This window comes from Mesocricetus auratus, unplaced genomic scaffold, assembly GCF_017639785.1.
Source record: "Mesocricetus auratus isolate SY011 unplaced genomic scaffold, BCM_Maur_2.0 Super-Scaffold_100010, whole genome shotgun sequence".
NCBI classification, from domain to species: domain Eukaryota; kingdom Metazoa; phylum Chordata; class Mammalia; order Rodentia; family Cricetidae; genus Mesocricetus; species Mesocricetus auratus.
This window is the reverse complement of record NW_024429194.1, coordinates 34,255,509-34,272,573: the sequence shown is the minus strand read 5'-3', so window position 1 is coordinate 34,272,573 and position 17,065 is coordinate 34,255,509. Positions and strand designations below refer to the sequence as shown.

General features: G+C 46.4%; 1 protein-coding gene across 1 annotated transcript; it reads right to left on the bottom strand.

Moving 5' to 3' along the window:
• Positions 1 to 7,761: 7,761 nt before the first annotated feature.
• Positions 7,762 to 10,719, bottom strand: LOC101823543 (C-X-C chemokine receptor type 1). Its single transcript, XM_005070504.3, has one exon. It carries the CDS (start codon positions 10,715 to 10,717, stop codon positions 9,674 to 9,676), a length of 1,044 nt encoding a protein of 347 aa, XP_005070561.1. The 5' UTR covers positions 10,718 to 10,719; the 3' UTR covers positions 7,762 to 9,673.
• Positions 10,720 to 17,065: the final 6,346 nt, after the last annotated feature.

Below are 17,065 nucleotides of genomic sequence, written 5' to 3'. Positions count from 1 at the left end.
ATTTTTCTCTTGCATACAACATCCTCTTTCTTCTGAAGCTTCAAGGTCATAACCAAACTGGGAAACCATAGCCCAGCACACTAGCTTGGTGTCTCAATAGCGTTTGTGTCAGAACTCACTTACCTGGCTTTACTTGAAACTTTGGAAGAGCCCTTTAGACTATTCTGATGTGTCATGTTTGTACATCTTCATAGGGTACATTCCTATAATGATGCATTTTCATCACACGTGGTAATCAAATCAGGGCAGTCTGTGGCCTGGAGGGTTTTGCTCTGTGGCAGAGCGCTTGCCTAGCAAGTGAAAGTTCAATACCAAGAACCTCAGGGAAGAAAGTCAAGGTGATGGATGGCTATACCTGGAAGGTGGGAGAAAGAGAAGAGACTGATGGGTTTGCTGGGGAGCAAAGGGGAAAGGGAGTCGCTGAATGGAAACCAAAGAGAAGCCGGCTCCACTTTGTGAAAGTGTCACTTTATTTCTCAAGTTCCAGTGCACATTGTAAAACTTAAAGAAGACCCTTCTGAATCCTTATACATACAAGGTGTTTCCTTTCCTATTAACCAACAGATTATTAATCATTTTTTGGGGTAACAATGTGTCTTACCAAAAACTCAGGCGCAGCACTGTGAAAAAAAACCAAACTTTTTTTTTAAATCTCATTTGGCACTCACCAAGACCTTCTGGTGGGAGCTATTATTGCCCTTATTTTACAGAAGAAGAAAATAAAACCAAGCAAGATCGAAGACTGCACCCCCAGTTACGCAAGCGCAGGCAAGTGGCTACCTGAAGCTTACTGCCCTGTGGCCGGCACGCTGGTGGTGAGGACCTGTCTTTGGTCTGTCCTCACTGAGTCATCTTGAGCAAGTCATTTAGTTCCTCAGAACCCTCTCCTCGAAAACATGGCAACATGAGAAGCATCTGTCAAGACTGGGGGCTGGGGGACGATATGATTCAGCAGCTGTGAGGGCTGCCTGCTCCTGCGGTTCTGTTGCCAGCACCCACATGGCTGGTAACTAACAACTATCTGTAATATCCATTCCAGCGGATCTGACGCCCTCTTCTGGCCTCCTTGGGCACTGCATGTGCCCAGTGCATAGACATGCAGGCAAAACAACTATACACATTTAATATATATATATACTTTTTTTTTTAGTTTTTTTTTGAGACAAGGTTTCTTTGTGTAACCTTGACTGTCCTGGAACTAGCTCTGTAGATCAGGCTGACCTCGAACTCGAACTCACAGAGATCCTCCTGTCTCTGCCTCCCGGGTGATGGAATTAAAGGAATGTGCCACCACTGCCCGAGCCAAAAAGAAATACATCTTATATAAAAAAAAAAAGATTAAAGATGGGCAGGTCAGCTGGCTCACAGGGTAAAGGTGTGTTGGGTGCCGTGTGGCCTAGTTTTGGACAAGTATATGAGGTGCTCATGCAATGGGTCTCCAGATGAGACAAAAGTCCATAGGGACAGTCTCAGTGGGCAAGGACCAAAGGACTTTGGGAACAGCGCAGAATACTACTGGGACCAAGTGGCCTGCACACTCTCTTCCCTTTATAATGACTGATGATTCTCTTGGTGGTTTTAGTGTCATTTTGTCAATCATACATTGAGCAAATGTGGTCATTCCTGGAATCCCCATTCTTCCCCTAAAATTCTTTGGGAGCTGATGCTTCTCGGGTTTCTTGTCTGGGGATGCCAGCTATCACTTCAGATCCTGAGAGCTGTTCTAATTTAGTGTTGATGGGATTGAAGGCAGATCACCCCTGTTCTGTAAATAGGTTTTGAATGGGATGTTGTTCTTGAAAATGGGTGCCTATGTCAATTACCTTTTAGTTTTGTAAAAACGGGATGTACCTGGCTAGATATTTGGCCAAGTTAGCAAAATGGTTAGTGTTGTTTCGATTTAAAGATGTTTTGATGTAAAAGACAGGGGGAAAGATATTTTCCATATTTGTTTTTGCTGGAGGTTAACATTGGAGGATAGAGAAAACTTGTTTGTTGGTATGGAAAAACATGCTTGTTTCTGATTTATAAATAAAGAGGGTTGGAGCTATTCATGGTGGCCACTTGTGTGAAATTCATCTGATGATCAGACAATTCATTTCTTCATGTCAATGCCCCAACCCGGTCTCAGAACCTGAATCCAGGCTGTGGCTGGACTGAGACAAAGGTGTTTACCGTGAAGCCTGATGACAACCTGAAAGTTGCCCTCTGGCCTCCACACGGGTGCCATAATATATGCACATTCATATTTATTTATTTATTTTTGAGCCATTGTGTCTCTATGTAACGTTGGCTATCCTGGAACTCACTCTGTAGACCAGAGGCTGATCTCAAACTCACAGAGATTCACCTGCCTCTGCCTCCCAAGTGCTTTTTTAAGGAAGCAAAACAAGCCTGGCTTGGTGCTTTTTCTTCTAATTTTTTTACTTATTAGTGTGTATGTGAGGTTGTTTATGTGAATGTATGCCAAATGCGTACAAGTGTCCAAGGAAGCCAGAGGAGTTCACTGGATCCCCCAGAGCTGAAGTTACAGGAGGTTGCAAGCTATCTGCCATGTGTGCTGGGAACCAAACTTGGGTCCTCTGCAGGAACAGCAAGTGCTCTTGACCTCTGAGTCATCTCTCCCTCCCCTGTCTTCTTCAGTGTAGCCTGATTTATTGTAATGTCATGATATTCCTAAGAAATGTTGCTATAGCAAAATGGTCTTAAAAGGAGAGACAAAGGGCTACAGTCTAGACAGCTCAAACTTAATCACCCTAGTTATACTCTAAGAACAGTCTCAGTCATAATTTTTAAATAGTTAAGACTATAATAAACTCTAAATATTACTAAATAAATTAAGACTTTATTATGTCTATCTTTGCCCAGAGGAATAATTTATGCCTTTTTTTTGTACTGGGGATGGAATTCAAGAACTCACTTGTGTTAGATAAACTCTGCAGCTAAACTACATTTCCAACCCAGCCCAAAAAAAAAAAAAAAGGATTCTGAGGTCATTTCTGATGTGTATGGGCTTTTGGTATATCTTTATTTACCACCTTTGGATGGATGGCAGCGGCGTGGAAAGTGAGTTCTGAGACATGGTCTCAAGTAGCCCAAGCTGGCCTCGAAATTAACCATGTAGTGAACTATGACCTGATCCTCTGTCTCCACCTCCCAAATGTTGATTTCAGGTATGTACCTCCGTGCCTCGAACTGTCTTGTGTTCTGTCTGTCTGTTCATTCTTTGTTTGTTTGAGACAAGGTCTTGTCAGTGCAAGCTGGCCTGCAGTTTGGAATACTCTTGCCTCATCCTCCTGAGTGGCTGGAGGTCAGTGCCTGGCTTCCTCTCACTTCTAGTGTCCATCCTAAGGAAGAATGATATTCCAAGAGGATAGGACATTTACTTCCCGGAACTCTGGGACTCTGATTCTCTATTTTGACCTTGTTTCAATTAATAGTAGTCTTTAAATTAAGCATGATGGTGAGTGCCTATTACTCCACCACTCAGTGGGGGGAAGCAAGGGGACCAAAAGTTTAAGATCATTCTTAGCTGCATAGACAATTTGAGGCCAGCCTGGGCTGCATAGAGACCCTGTCTCAAAATAACAAGACAAAATTAAGCAAAGTGATCTACAAAATGTTCCTCGCATGGCAGTACCTGCAGCAGTGTATGTGTATCAGCTCCCCACTTTGTTTTTTCAAGCAAGGTCCCTCACCGACCTGGAGCTTACCAAGCCGGCTGCTCATAGGCCCCAGGGCTTTGCTCTGCTTTCTCTGCCCTATTTCACAAGGTGCATCACCACACCCAGCATCTCGTGTGGGTTCAGGGGTTCAGGTCGTCACACTTGTAAGGCATGTGCTTTATCAACTGAGGCGTCTCCCCACTCCCTCAGAAGTTACCCAAAGACATCTCTGAATGCTAACGGTAACAATACTCACCATAGCTAAAAACTAGGAATGACCCAGATCCGCCAGGGGAAGCAGCAGCTATGATACCCATACGGTCGTGCACGACTTCTTTGTGATTTTTACTTGCAACTCTTCAACACCAAGGATTTGGGGGTCTCTTCCCACACCAACCAATTCTCTGTGTCTCCAGACACGAGCTGGGTGTCCAACAGTTTAATTCAACTTTCACAGCCAAAGTTAGCCAGATCCCATACTCTAAAGGTTCAGGCTTGGTGCTGGAGTGATGACTCAGAGGTTAAGAGCACAAGCCACTCTTTCAGTGGACCCAGGATCACTTCCCAGCACCCACACGGCAGCTCACAACTGTCTGTAACTCCAGTTCCAGGGAATCCAGCACCTTCACGCAGACATACATGTAGACAAAACACCAATCCACATAAACTAAAAAAATAAATAATAACAAATTAATGTTTAAAAAAGGTTCAGACCTGACAGATGTGGTGATCATTTAACTGATCATTTAAATGACACATGGTCTATCGGGTTATCAGAACACTTCGTTGCCGCCAAGGAGGCTGTAGATGAACATTTTTTACAATGAAGACTTCATGAAGAACAGACGTGTCTTCTTCAACAGGACTTGGAAGCAAGAAAAACTGTCATCCTCGGGAATGCCAGGACGATAGGCGCATGCCACTACGCCTTGTTTATGTGGTGCTGGGCATGAAACCCAGGGCTTCAGGTGGGTTAGGCAAGCACTTGCCCACTGAGCTACATTCTTGGGTCACCTGGACGGTCTCATCAGGATACATACATAGAAGTAGAGTCCGGGTGGATGTAACAATTTGGTCTGAGGAGCTCTCATGGCTACACTTGACTGTTAACTTGACCGCATCTGGAATGAACTGAGGAACTCTCCTGACTGAATCATTTGAGATGGGATGACAGACCTCAGTCTGGGTCACACCTCCTGGTGGCAGCCCACGTGAAAAGCACATGGAAGAGGACGTTTGCTTATCGCCTGCCAGTTCATCTACCCTGCTGCTGAGTCATTCCTTCACCCGAGTCATCACCTACTTCTTTGGGATTCCAGTGTAGACTGAAGACCGAAGCTCTCTAGGAATTCCCTGAGACTCCAGCACCAAACTGGGACTGCTGACACATCCACCTTAGAGACTGAACTACCAGATTTGGCCTTTCTGTCAGGAGACAGCCTGCAAGCTACTCTAATAAATCTAAAATCTAGTATAGCAAATATAGTCAACAAGTGTGTGTGTGTGTGTGTGTGTGTGTGTGTGTGTGTGTGTGTGTGTGTGTGTGAAGCATATTACTAAACTCATCATTTGCCCGATAATGAGAATGCTGAAGTGGTCCCAGCAGATACAGCAAACAACTAAACATAAATGTAGTGCCAGGTAGTGATGCGTGCTATGCAGCTGAAGCTGAACTTGAACTCCTCATGCTCCTGCCTCCACCGCCCAGGTGCTGGGATTACAGATATGTCCCAGCATGTCTAAGGACTGCAGGGCTTCATTCATGCTAGGTTACCACTGGACCAATTGAACCACATCCCAGCCCCTTTTAGTCTCTTTGGAAGACCCCCTCTTCCTCTTTCAGTCCCCTGAATACTGGCATTCTCTGAACTCATCTCTTTTTATCTTTTTATCTGTCTGTTTTCTACCCTCTCTGGTAGCTTTCACAATCTGCCACCAATAATGTGAGTCCAAGCTAGCCAGATCCCTCCCAGGCTTTCAGATCTAGCTTGCCCCCATGTAATTGGGTATATCTGCTTGTACTCTACAAATAGAAGGCAGCCTTTTCCTGCAAACACCCCCAACCGCCACCCCCATCCTCCACCCCCCACATCGCCTTTTTTGTTGTTGTTGTTGTTGTTGTTGTTTTGAGACAGGGTTTCTCTGTGTAGCCCTGACTATTCTGGAACTCTCTCTGTAGACCAGGCTGACCTCAAACTCTGAGATCCTGCCTCTGTCTCCCAAGTGCTGGAACTAAAGACCACACTCACCTGGGATTTTTCTTTTTCTTTTCTTTACTTCTTCTTGCTTTTTTTTTTAAACAGGGTCTTTCTCCATAGCCCTGGCTGGCCTCAAACCCACAGAGATCCCCCTACCTCTGCCACCTAAATACTACAATAAAATGCATACACCGCCTACCACTTCTTTTTTGTTTGTTTGTTTGTTTGTTTTTTTATTTTTCGAGACAGGGTTTCTCTGTGGCTTTGGAGGCTGTCCTGGAACTCGCTTGGTAGTCCAGGCTGGTCTCGAACTCACAGAGATCCGCCTGCCTCTGCCTCCCGAATGCTGGGATTAAAGGCGTGCGCCACCAACGCCCGGCTCCGCCTACCACTTCTAACTGTCATCCAGACAGAAGTTGAAGAATCCTTCCTCATCCCCACTCACTGTTTCATTTCCTCCTGGTCTCTCCTTGAAGACTCTCCTTGTAACAGGGAAGAAGTTTGCTCCGCCTTGTCTCAGATGAAACTATCTTTGGTTTAAACTGAAACTGACCCCCCCTCTTTTTAACCCAGCCCACCCACCCTGAAAAGTCCTGTGGGAAAGCACCCAAACCCCATTCTAGAAACTCAAGGTTGAAACACCCCAGCTAACTGCATGTTCTTAGCTCTTGTGTTTGTTTTGTTTTGTTTTTGCTTTTTCAAGACAGGGTTTCTCTGTGTAACAGCCCTGGCTGTCCTGGAACTCACTTTTAGACCAGGCTGGCCTTGAACACACAAAGATCCACCTGCCTCTGCCTCCCAAGTGATGGGATTAAAGGATTAAAGGTGTGTGTCACCACTGCCTGGCTTCTTGGCTCTTCTTAAACTGCTTGCTTGCTTCCCCCTGCAAGCAGGATGTACTATTGTGTGTGTGTGTGCGCGTGTGTGCGTGCGTGCGTGTGTGTGTGTGTGTGTGTGTGTGTGTGTGTGTGTGTGTGTGTGTGTGTGTGTTGTTTAAAAAACAAGCAAACCTTCCCTGTAATATGCATTCGGGCTGCTCTGTGAGAAATGCTTCTCTGAACACAGTTGCAGGCTGGCTTACAACAGACTCTCAGTTGGAATTTCGGTCTTGCTGAATGGTCTTTGAGTCTCTACCCTGAGCTCCTTCCGCCACTGTCAGTAGCTTGTCCATACCCTCCCCGTTTCTGCTACCGCCTCCTAACAGGATCCCAGTGTGGGTGTCTAAGCCAACAGCCAGCTCAAGGAAGCCACCTGACTTCATTACATAAACTTTAGGCTCAACCCGGGCTGGACACAAGCTATGGCGTAAGGTTTTCAAAGCACTCAATACCCTTCCAGGCTTGGCCCACTGGCCCAGGCTGTGCCCTGTCTCTCTTACCTTTGCTTAGGCTCTGCTGAATTTCTTTTTTTTTTTTTTTTTTTGGTTTTACGAGACAGGGTTTCTTCTGCTGAATTTCTTAGATCTCCCCTAACCCACCCACAGCTGTTCTCAATAGTAAGTCCTTCAGCATAGTTCTTAGCATGCGAGAGTACTCCACCTGTCCACTGGAATTACTGCTATAGGCAATAGAGCTCATGAAGTGTAGGAAACAGAGCTAAAGCATCCTCTCCCCTGACTCAGATCTATCGCCATGGGCTCAAGCCCCTGACTCCTCCCCTACCTCCAAGGAGCCTCTATCCTGACTCAGGAAGTTGTGTCTGAGATAATATTCCAAAGAGGATGATGACACTATGTTGTAAATTTTTTTAAAGTGCCGCAAGAGAGAAAGACACTATGTGACACAGTTCATGTGGAGGGGTTTTTTATTAGGGGAAAGGGAGAATGGGGGAGACCAGCCTCTGGGGACGGGAGCAGCAGAAAATGATACACAGAGAGAGGGGAAGAAAGAAGGGGAAGAGACAGAGAGATGGGCGGAGAGAAAGGGGAAAGGGAGGGTAGGGGAAGACGGGAGGTGGGCAGGGCCCTCTTAAAAGGGAACATAGTGGATGTGCACAGGTGGTGCTCTTAGTGGCTGCAACTGTGGACATGTCCTATCGCAACACCAAAGTCAGGCCAGTACAGACGTCTGAACACTAACACCCTACCTATGAGGTAGCTTCAATAATCACTGGCTCTCATCCCATTTCTGACATTCTCGTAGGCCTTCCTCTAGTCCTGACCTGGTCCAGGCCCTAGCTGGACTCTCCTTGCCTCCAACCCTCAACAGGTCCCTAAATCTTACTCTGTCACTCTCAGTCTCCCCATGTCTAGATTTCCCCCCTTATTACTGAGAGCTGTCCCTCTGACCTTACTTTATGCCAAACTGTCACCCAGCCCTGTACCCACCCCCAGGCTTACTCCAGCATTGTTCCCTGATCCCAGTCCCAGCTTTTCACTGCAGTCCCACCTCGGGCCATGCTGGTCCCTCCCCATCCCCACACAGTCCAGTACCTTCTCCATTTTGCTTTACGCTAGTGGGAATTTCTGTTTCTACTGTGCATATCTAATGCCTACAGAAGTCAGAAGAGGGCATTGGATCCCCTGGGACCTAAGTTATAGATTATAGGTTGTGAGCCACTATGTGGGTGCTGGGACTTGAACCTGGGTCCTCTGAAAGAGCAGCAAGTGCTCTTAACCACTGAGCCTTCTCTCTAGTCCCAAACACAATTTCTTGAAGTCATTTGAAGGTGAGGAAGTCACTTGATATAACTTAGCGAAGACAGGCCAGGTCACTTCAGGAGACAATGGTTATTTGTAGACATAAAGCAGAATGCACACATTTTCACATATGAGGGACAAGGAGACCCTCCTGAACGTGAGATGTGATGCCTGCAAAGATGGCTCTAGCAGGGAGTAAAGCCTCTAGCCCAGAGTCAGTGAGGACAGCTAACCCCGTCGACAGCAGGAACCACCAGCCACTCCACACACAACTTATACTCTGTGGCTCATACTCAAGGTACTTTCACGTGAACAAACATAGAATGGAAATTTTGTTGGAAATAGCCGCCTGTCCAGCCAGCTGACAGCTATATTTTGGCTTATAAAGTTGTTGTTCCTGTCAAACTGGAAGTGCCAAGAGGGCAAAAGTTAGCTGCCAGTCTTGCTCCATCCTTGGCTCAGCTGGTACCCAACACACACATCCCCCTCTGTGACTCTGGTCACGAGGTAAAGGGGATTCTCAGGCCTGGTTTCCCAAACACCCTTTGTCCACCCATGACACGTAAAGGGAAGACTTCTTCAGCTCCATCACAAGGCCGCCTGGTGGCTTGGTGCTTCAGCAGCACCTGACTGATGTCCTCAGCAGGCATTGCGACATTCCCCAAGATGGGAAAACAGTTTTGTGAACTCAGATCACAGGACAAAGAGTTACTAGACAGCCTGCTGGAATGTGCCGAGCAGTCCCGGTGAGGCTCCAAGGAGAGAGTCCAACCCATGAGGGTTAATGCTATATGCAAGCTCCAGGTCTTTGTTCTCACGGAGTTAGGCTACAGATGTGACCACAATCATTACCCAGATCACAAGTCAAAGAGGTATGTGTTCAACAGAAATGGTGACATTCTTTCTCATGGAAGTATACAGGCAGTCCTTGGAGGGCTATCAGTACCAACACAGAAAGTAGGTGTGGGCCCTACAGACAGTTGTCACTAACTTCTCCTGATCCTGTCACCTCCCTCCACATACCAGATAGTATCTGTCCATAGACATACTGCACACACACACACACACTCATGCGTGCACACAGCACAACACATTAGCACGATAGTTATTCTCTCCCTGAGGGAGTGATAGTACTCTCTGTTAATTTTCAGAGGTTTAACAGTGAGAGGTGCTCAAAAGGTAGCACGAGGATGTGTCAAAAACTCCTTTCGAATCAGGCCGCAGTTAACAAGGAACCTGAGGAATTCGTGGCGAAAATTTTGGCCAACGAAGGCATAGATGATGGGGTTGAGGCAACTGTGAGAAAAGCCCAGGATCTCAGTGATATACAGGGCCTGGTCAAGGGCGTTGCGGCGCTCGCAGGTGTCCTCAATTAAGTGGGTTCCTAAGAGAGTGTCTGAAAGCAGCACCAGGTTGTAGGGCAGCCAGCAGAGCAGGAAGACAAGCACAACAGCAAAGATGACCCGCATGGCCCGGTGCTTCTGCCCGGCACGGGCCTTAAAGAGTGTGCGCAGTGTGAGCCCGTAGCAGAACAGCATGATCAGAAGCGGCGCGAGGAAGCCAAACGTGTGGGACAGGCCACGCAACATTATCCGAAAGTTTGTTGTGTCTCCACCCAGGACCTCGTAGCAGATTGCTCCAGAGCCGTATGGTTTATATGCCTGGCGGAAGATGGCAGAGGGCAGGGACAGAATCAAAGATAGACCCCAGATGCCTAGACATATGAATTTAACCAAGTGGCGCTTTTGGGTCAGCGTGCGTGTGGCGTGGACGATGGCCAGGTATCGGTCCACACTGATGCAGGCCAGTAGCAGGATACCACTGAAGAAGTTGACTTCCTTCAGGAGTGAGACCATCTTGCACAGGGGAGTGCCAAAAATCCAGCCTTTCAGTTTGGAGACCGCCCAGAAGGGCAGGGTCAGTGAAAAGAGGAGGTCGGCAATGGCTAGGTTCAGCATGTAGACATCAGTAACAGAGCAGCCCCTTCGTCTGTATAAGATGACTAGCATCACCAGTGAGTTTCCCAGCAAGCTCAGCAAGGACACCAGTGCATAAAAGACAACTAAAGCCTTTGTGTTGCTGATTGGAACTCTCTTACAAGGGCTGAAATAATCTCCAGTAGGTGGCATTCTGGTGCTATTTCCAAAGTCTTTCTCAAAGTCATCCCATGTCATATTATCAGGAGCAACCCAGTAGAAATATTCAGTGATGGCCATGGTTCAATCTAGGTGAAAGGTTAGGAGAGAAATAGGATTTAGTAACCAAACTCAAGTGTTATGAATGTTGTGGGACAGTATTATTGGCTTCTCTGTTGCTTTGACAACCAGAGTTCATCCCCTTGGACTTCAACTTGAACTTCTTCCTAGTGCTGTCAAAGTTGCTGGAGACTCAGTAAGGGATAAAATAAAACTCAGGGAAGATACTTTTGCCATCAGTTGGCTCTATAGTTCTCAACTCTATCTCCAGCTACTTTGTCTCCTTTTAGTCAACCTTGGCCTTAGCCATGCCCCTGCATTCAGACGCAGCCACCAGGATGCTCTTATGTACTCAGGAAAGAGACAGCATGAAGCAAAACAGAAGGAGGTAAGGTGTATCTGGGTGCCCCTCCTACATTATTTCGTATACGTACCCCCTCATTATTGTTTTCCCTTTTTAAAAAGACTTATTATTTCTCATTGCATTTACTTATGTATGTGCAGGATGCTTGTCTGTATAAAAAGGCCAGAAGAAGGCATCAGATCCCTTAGAACTGGAGCTACAGAGAGTTGAGAGCTGCCCAAAGTGTGTTCTGGGAACCAAACCCTCAAGAGCAATCCGTGCTCTTAACTACTGAGCCGTCTCTCCAGCCCTTTGTTTGCCTTTCTTGAAATCTGCCTGGAGAAAAAAGTAAGAGAGACAGATGACACTGAACTGTCCAGTGTGCCTTGACTTACAATGAGGTTACGGCCAGCTTTCATAGCTGCAAACACCACACCAAAAATACAGGAAGGGGGGTCAAGGGGGCGATTTGTGAACAAAGTCACCTGCTGCCAAGCCTAACAACATGAACTTGAGTCCACAAATTTGAAACCTCAAGGTAGAAGGAAAGAGTCATCTCCTGCAGGCTATATCCTCTGGCCTCCACACCCAAGCACATGCACACACACTAACTGTGAAAAAGAAAACATTTGAATACACATAAGGGTTTGTGAGATAGCTCAACGGGCAAAAGAGCTTGTCATACAAGCTTGGCAACTTGAGTTTGCTCCAAGAACCTTTGATGGGTGGAGGAAACCAACTAGAACCATCCCCTGATGATTATATATATATATTATATAAATAAATATAATATATAATATAATACATATTCCTACATACACACACACACAAATAAATAAGCCTCTACCCAACTGAAGGTTCTCCACTCTGGAAGCATTTAGAAGTTAGCCAGGTGAGATATGAACTGACTGTTACTCAATGCCTGCTCTCTCCATGGTGAGCTTGACTAGGGCCTTTAATCCCTACAGAGTTCCATGTATCATCTGCAAACTGAGGGAAGACAAAGAAGCTCTCACAGGCTCCCAGGCCTTGGGTTCTATGTCCGGTGCATTCACATCCCCACACCTTGGGATGCTCTCTCCCGGCCACTGCTTGCATCTTCACAGAAGACGAAAGCTTATCAGGGAATAACCACACTGAATTGGGGAATCGCCCATCTCAGCCACCTGACAGGAGAGGAATAAAAGCAAAGAATGGAGTGTCTGTGCCACAACCACTTAGGAAGTCGGAGTTCAGAACTTACTCCCAGTGAGTAGACAGGAAACAGCTCAGGAGCTGCGCAGTGGTGGTACACGACTTTAATCCAAGCACTCAGGGGCAGACGCAGGTGGATCTTTGAGTTTAAGTCCAGCCTGGTCCACCAAGTGAGTTACAGGACAACCAGGGTCACACAGAGAAACCCTGTCTCAAAAAAAAAAAGGAAGGAAAGAAAGAAAGAGAGAGACAGAGACAGAGAGAGAGAGAGAGAGAGAGAGAGAGAGAACGTTTATCAGAAATTCTAAATTCCACAGAAACCAGTCAATGTGTTTTCTAAAATAAAACTGACCCAAGCCTTCCTACCCCAACAAGTGTGCTGATACACAAGGCTGGCTTCCTACCTGAGGCACCAGGTGTGTAAGTTCTGTGTGTACAGGAGCCTGGACCAGAATGACCAAACAGTTGAAGGAACTACATGAATAAAGAAAGGAGAGAGAAACCACACTAGACCATACCTCCCCTCGGAGCCCCACCCATGTCTGCATTTGGGTGCAGATTAGGTCATGAGACCCAACAGCATCAGAGGTTCTGTGGGCTCGGCAGGGGTAGCAGGGTGAAGCTGCAGTAATGTGTGTGCTCTCCAAGTCCTTCCCTCCATAGATGATCACTTTCCTCATCTTCAGGTTCTTGAATTCCCCCTCCTGTGCTATCCCCAAGTCCCCTAGTAAAACTGGGAACCTTCCAGCTTTCCCTGAGGAGAATAAAAGGAGGGCATTTGACTTTCTATAACAGAAGTTTCAGAAGTCCGTGGTGGCAAAGACTTGGGGGAGTCTATAAGGAGAACTTAGGGAACAGCTTAGAGAGAGATGGCGAAGTCTACACTCAAGCTGTGCTTGGACAGTTTATGTTGATGCTGGAATAGAACCCAGGACCCGGTGCATACTGGGCATCCTACCACTGAGCTACCTCTGCAACCCCAATACTTGCTTTCTGGTTTTGTGCTGTTTTGAGACAGAGTCTTTCATAGCTCATGCTGGCCTTGAACTCTATGTAGCTGATGACCATGAGCCTTCATCTATTTTCCAAACGTTGCAATTAAAGGTGTTCCCCACCACGCTCAACTATCAGCACACCATTTCACTTATGGCATCTTTAGGGTCTTTGTGATAGAGACTTTGGAAGAAAAAAACTAACCTCACTTTTACACACCATTTCCAATTATTGTTTGGTTAGAGTAGCAATGAGGTGTGGGGCATGGCCACACCCTTCCATGGAGTCTAGCTAGAGGAGAGACCGTCAGGGCTAGGAAAATCAGTGAAGGACCAGCTGAGGGTGATATAATTGCTGCTCCCAATTTTGTACTGAAGGACAGCTTCTCTGGAAAACTACCTGAGAGGCCCCTGCTCAGTTCACAGCTGACCCCTGTCTTTATTCTTTAGTTCTGTGTCCTGGTTAGCTTCAACTATCAACTTAACACAGCCTAGAATCATCTGAGAAGGAAATCCCAGTTGAGGGATTTCCCAGATGTGGGTGTGTCTGTGGGAGACTGCCTTGATCACTAATTGATGTAGGAGGATCCAGCCCACTGTGGGAGGCACCATTCCTAAGCAGGTCAGGCACAACACCCATATACACAAAGTTGCCTTTCTGTGTGCCAAGATGAACTTTTCCTGAAAGCAGTTTACAAAGGATTACACTTAAAATGTGATATTTTCCTACTTGTTTCCTTTTCTGAATTTATGCTTAAAATTCACATAGCAGATTAGTTGTGCTCTATTATCTCCTGTACATTTCATGCTGTAATTCTTCCTTTCCAAATCAAAATTAAACCTTTGGGTTCCACAATTTAAAAAAAACTTAAACAAAAGCTAGCTAAGCATGACTCTGTGCGTAAGCCAACAAGCAGCACTCCTCTGTAGTTTCTGCTCCAAAGTCCTCCTTGAGATCCTGCCCTGAATTCCCTCTGTGTTGGACTGTGACTTGTAAGGTGAGATACATCCTGTCCTCCTCTAAGTTGCTTTCAGACACAATCTCTTATCACAGCAGTGGACATGAAACCAGAGCACTCTCAAACCTCCTTCCAGTCTTACACAAACTGCACTATGCTGTAAAGATGTGTTTACACCGGAGGCTCCTCCTTTGCGCTGTGAGAAGCTAGAGAACAAACATTCCCTTTCCAATTGTCTATTGACCTGTCCTCTGCCAGGGGACATAGTAAATGATTGCCAAGGGTTGTAAAAGAAATGGTGTTTCTCGTATGATTCATGGAGCATACAGCACCATGATAAAAAGGCCGGAGACACTCAGTGCACCCAAGGTATGTCAAAGGGCTTTGCTTCCATGCAGCGGGGGCTGGTCTTCCTGGCTGCCATTGCTACTGCCAGGGTAGCCAATCTCTGTTGTCAGTGCCAATCTGTGAATGTTTATATCCTGCCCCTCCCATAAATGCCAACTTTTCCTACCACTGGTGACTACCTTTGTGACACTGGCAAATGTGGTGGTCTCCAGGATTCTGCTTGCATTTTTAAATAGTGGCAGGAAGGATGGGGCTGCAGCTAAGGTGGTGGCGCAGTGTTTGCCTAACATTTAGGAAGGCCTGGGTTCAATACCCAGCATGGCATAAAAGTTGGCATGGGAGTCTGGGAAGATGGTTCAGAAGGTAAGATCACTTGTTGCATAAGCATGAGAACCTGAGTTCAAATCCCCAGAAGCCATATAAATCCAAGCATGGCCAAATGCACTCCTATAATCCTAGCACCAAGGTATGGGTTGCAGAAACAGGACTTGGTGGCCACCATCTTAGCCCAGGTTCTGTGAAAAACCCTGTCTCCTGGGAGAGTAAGGCATAGGATAATATAGCAGGACCCAACGTCCTCCAATGTCTTCCTTTGGCCCCTACACATACCTGTGTGTGTGCACACCCACACCCAAATACACACAAGCACATATACCACAAACACACCAACCCCATATATAAACTCAAAATCTGGCCATATGGTACAACCATATAATCCAAAGTCATCCAAAATTACAGATGGAATTCAAGGCCGGCCTGGAAAGCATGATACCCTATCTCAAAAAAAAAAGTTGTAGGAACTATAAGAAGAAAATTTCCCTGGTGTCACTGACATTGGAGTGTTGAGAATGATGCCTGGACTAGGAGAGGCTTGAAATGGGGTAGTCCCCTAAGGGAAGGTACATTCCTGCCAGTCTTCTAAAGAGAAGGCAGCTCCTGGGGCAGAAAACACTGGAGACCCAAGAGGAAACTGTGGAACCAAAACTGTAAAATACCCCAAGAAATTATCGGCCCCTAGTTCGGTCTTATGCTGTTAGTCTGGAGTCTGTGAGCTCCCACATGCTCAGGTCAGCTGCCTCTGTGGGATTTCCCAGCATGGTCTTGACCCCTTGGCTCATCACTCCTTCCTCTCTACAACTGGACTCCAGGAGTTTGGACTCAGTGCTCAGCTGTGAATCTCTGCTTCTACTTCCATCAGCTACTGGATGAAGGCTCTATGATGACATTTAAGGTAGTCATCATTCTCATTATAGGGGAAGGGCATTTAGATTCTTAGTTGAGGTCATCCCTGCAGATTCCTGGGAATTTCCCCAGTGCCAGATTTCTCGTTAACACCATAATGGCTCCCTCTATCAAGGTATCTCTTTCCTTGCTCTCCTTCTCTGTGCATCCCCCAACTCAACCTTCCTGATCCCTCATGTTCTCCTACGCCTCTCCTTCTCCCCTCCTCTTCCTCCTACCTCCCTCCCCCCAGTCCTTCTCTCCTCCTCTTTCTCATACCTCCCTCCTCCCTTCCCCCACACTCCCAATTTACAAAAGAGATCTTGGCCCCCTGAACATGAGTGTCAGTTGGGGGCCCTGGGCAGTCTATGGGGCTGCTGGCAGTGGATCCAGTATTTATCCCTAGTGTATGAACTGGATTTTTGGAGCCCATTCCTATGTAGGGATACCTTGCTTAGCCTAGATACACAGGGGAGGGCCCCAGTCCTGTCCAAAATGATGGGAAGCCTCACCCTCTCTGAGGAGTGGATGGGGGTGGGATGGGGAGATGGTGGGGGGAGTGGGAGGGCGGAAGAGAGAGGGAACTGGGATTGGTATGTAAAATAAGATTGTTTTTAATTTAAAAAATAATAAAACCTAAAAAAGTGTACCCATCCTTTGGAGACCTCCTACTCTTAGAGTTCTTTTTTCTGTAATAAATCTACCTTCTTTCTGGAAAAACCCTGAGAGCCAGTGAAGCTGTTAGGAAGAGAGAATCTTCACCACAAGGGGGGCAGCAGTAGACAGTGAGGCCCCTACAAGGGAGGTACTGAAAACGAGGGGAGGGGTCAAATTTAGTCAAGTCTAAGATTCAGTTTTAAACCAGGTATGCTGGTGCACATCTATAATCCCAGCACTCAGGAGGCGGAAGCAGATGGATCATCTCAAGTTTGAGGCCAGCCTGGGCTACATAGTGAGTTTCAAGTTAGCCATGGCTATATAGCAAGAACCCGTCTCAAAAAGACAAAAAAATATAAACAAATAGGGGATAGAGTGGCAGTTAAGAGCACTTGCTGCTCTTGCACGAGATCCTGGTTCAGTTCCCAGCACCCATCCTAAAGACATCTCAAGCAGAGGTTGCACAGACAAACACACAGGCAAAATACCTAAGTATGTAACATAATAAAACTTAAACTAAATAAGACCTAGTTTCAAGTTCTTTTAATATGGTTCCCCCTGTTGAGTCAGTTCACCATTCTTGTGGATTTTAATGAACCACAGAGAGATTGGGGAAGGGCAGAATATGCCCCACAGCCCAGGAGCCCAGGAAAAA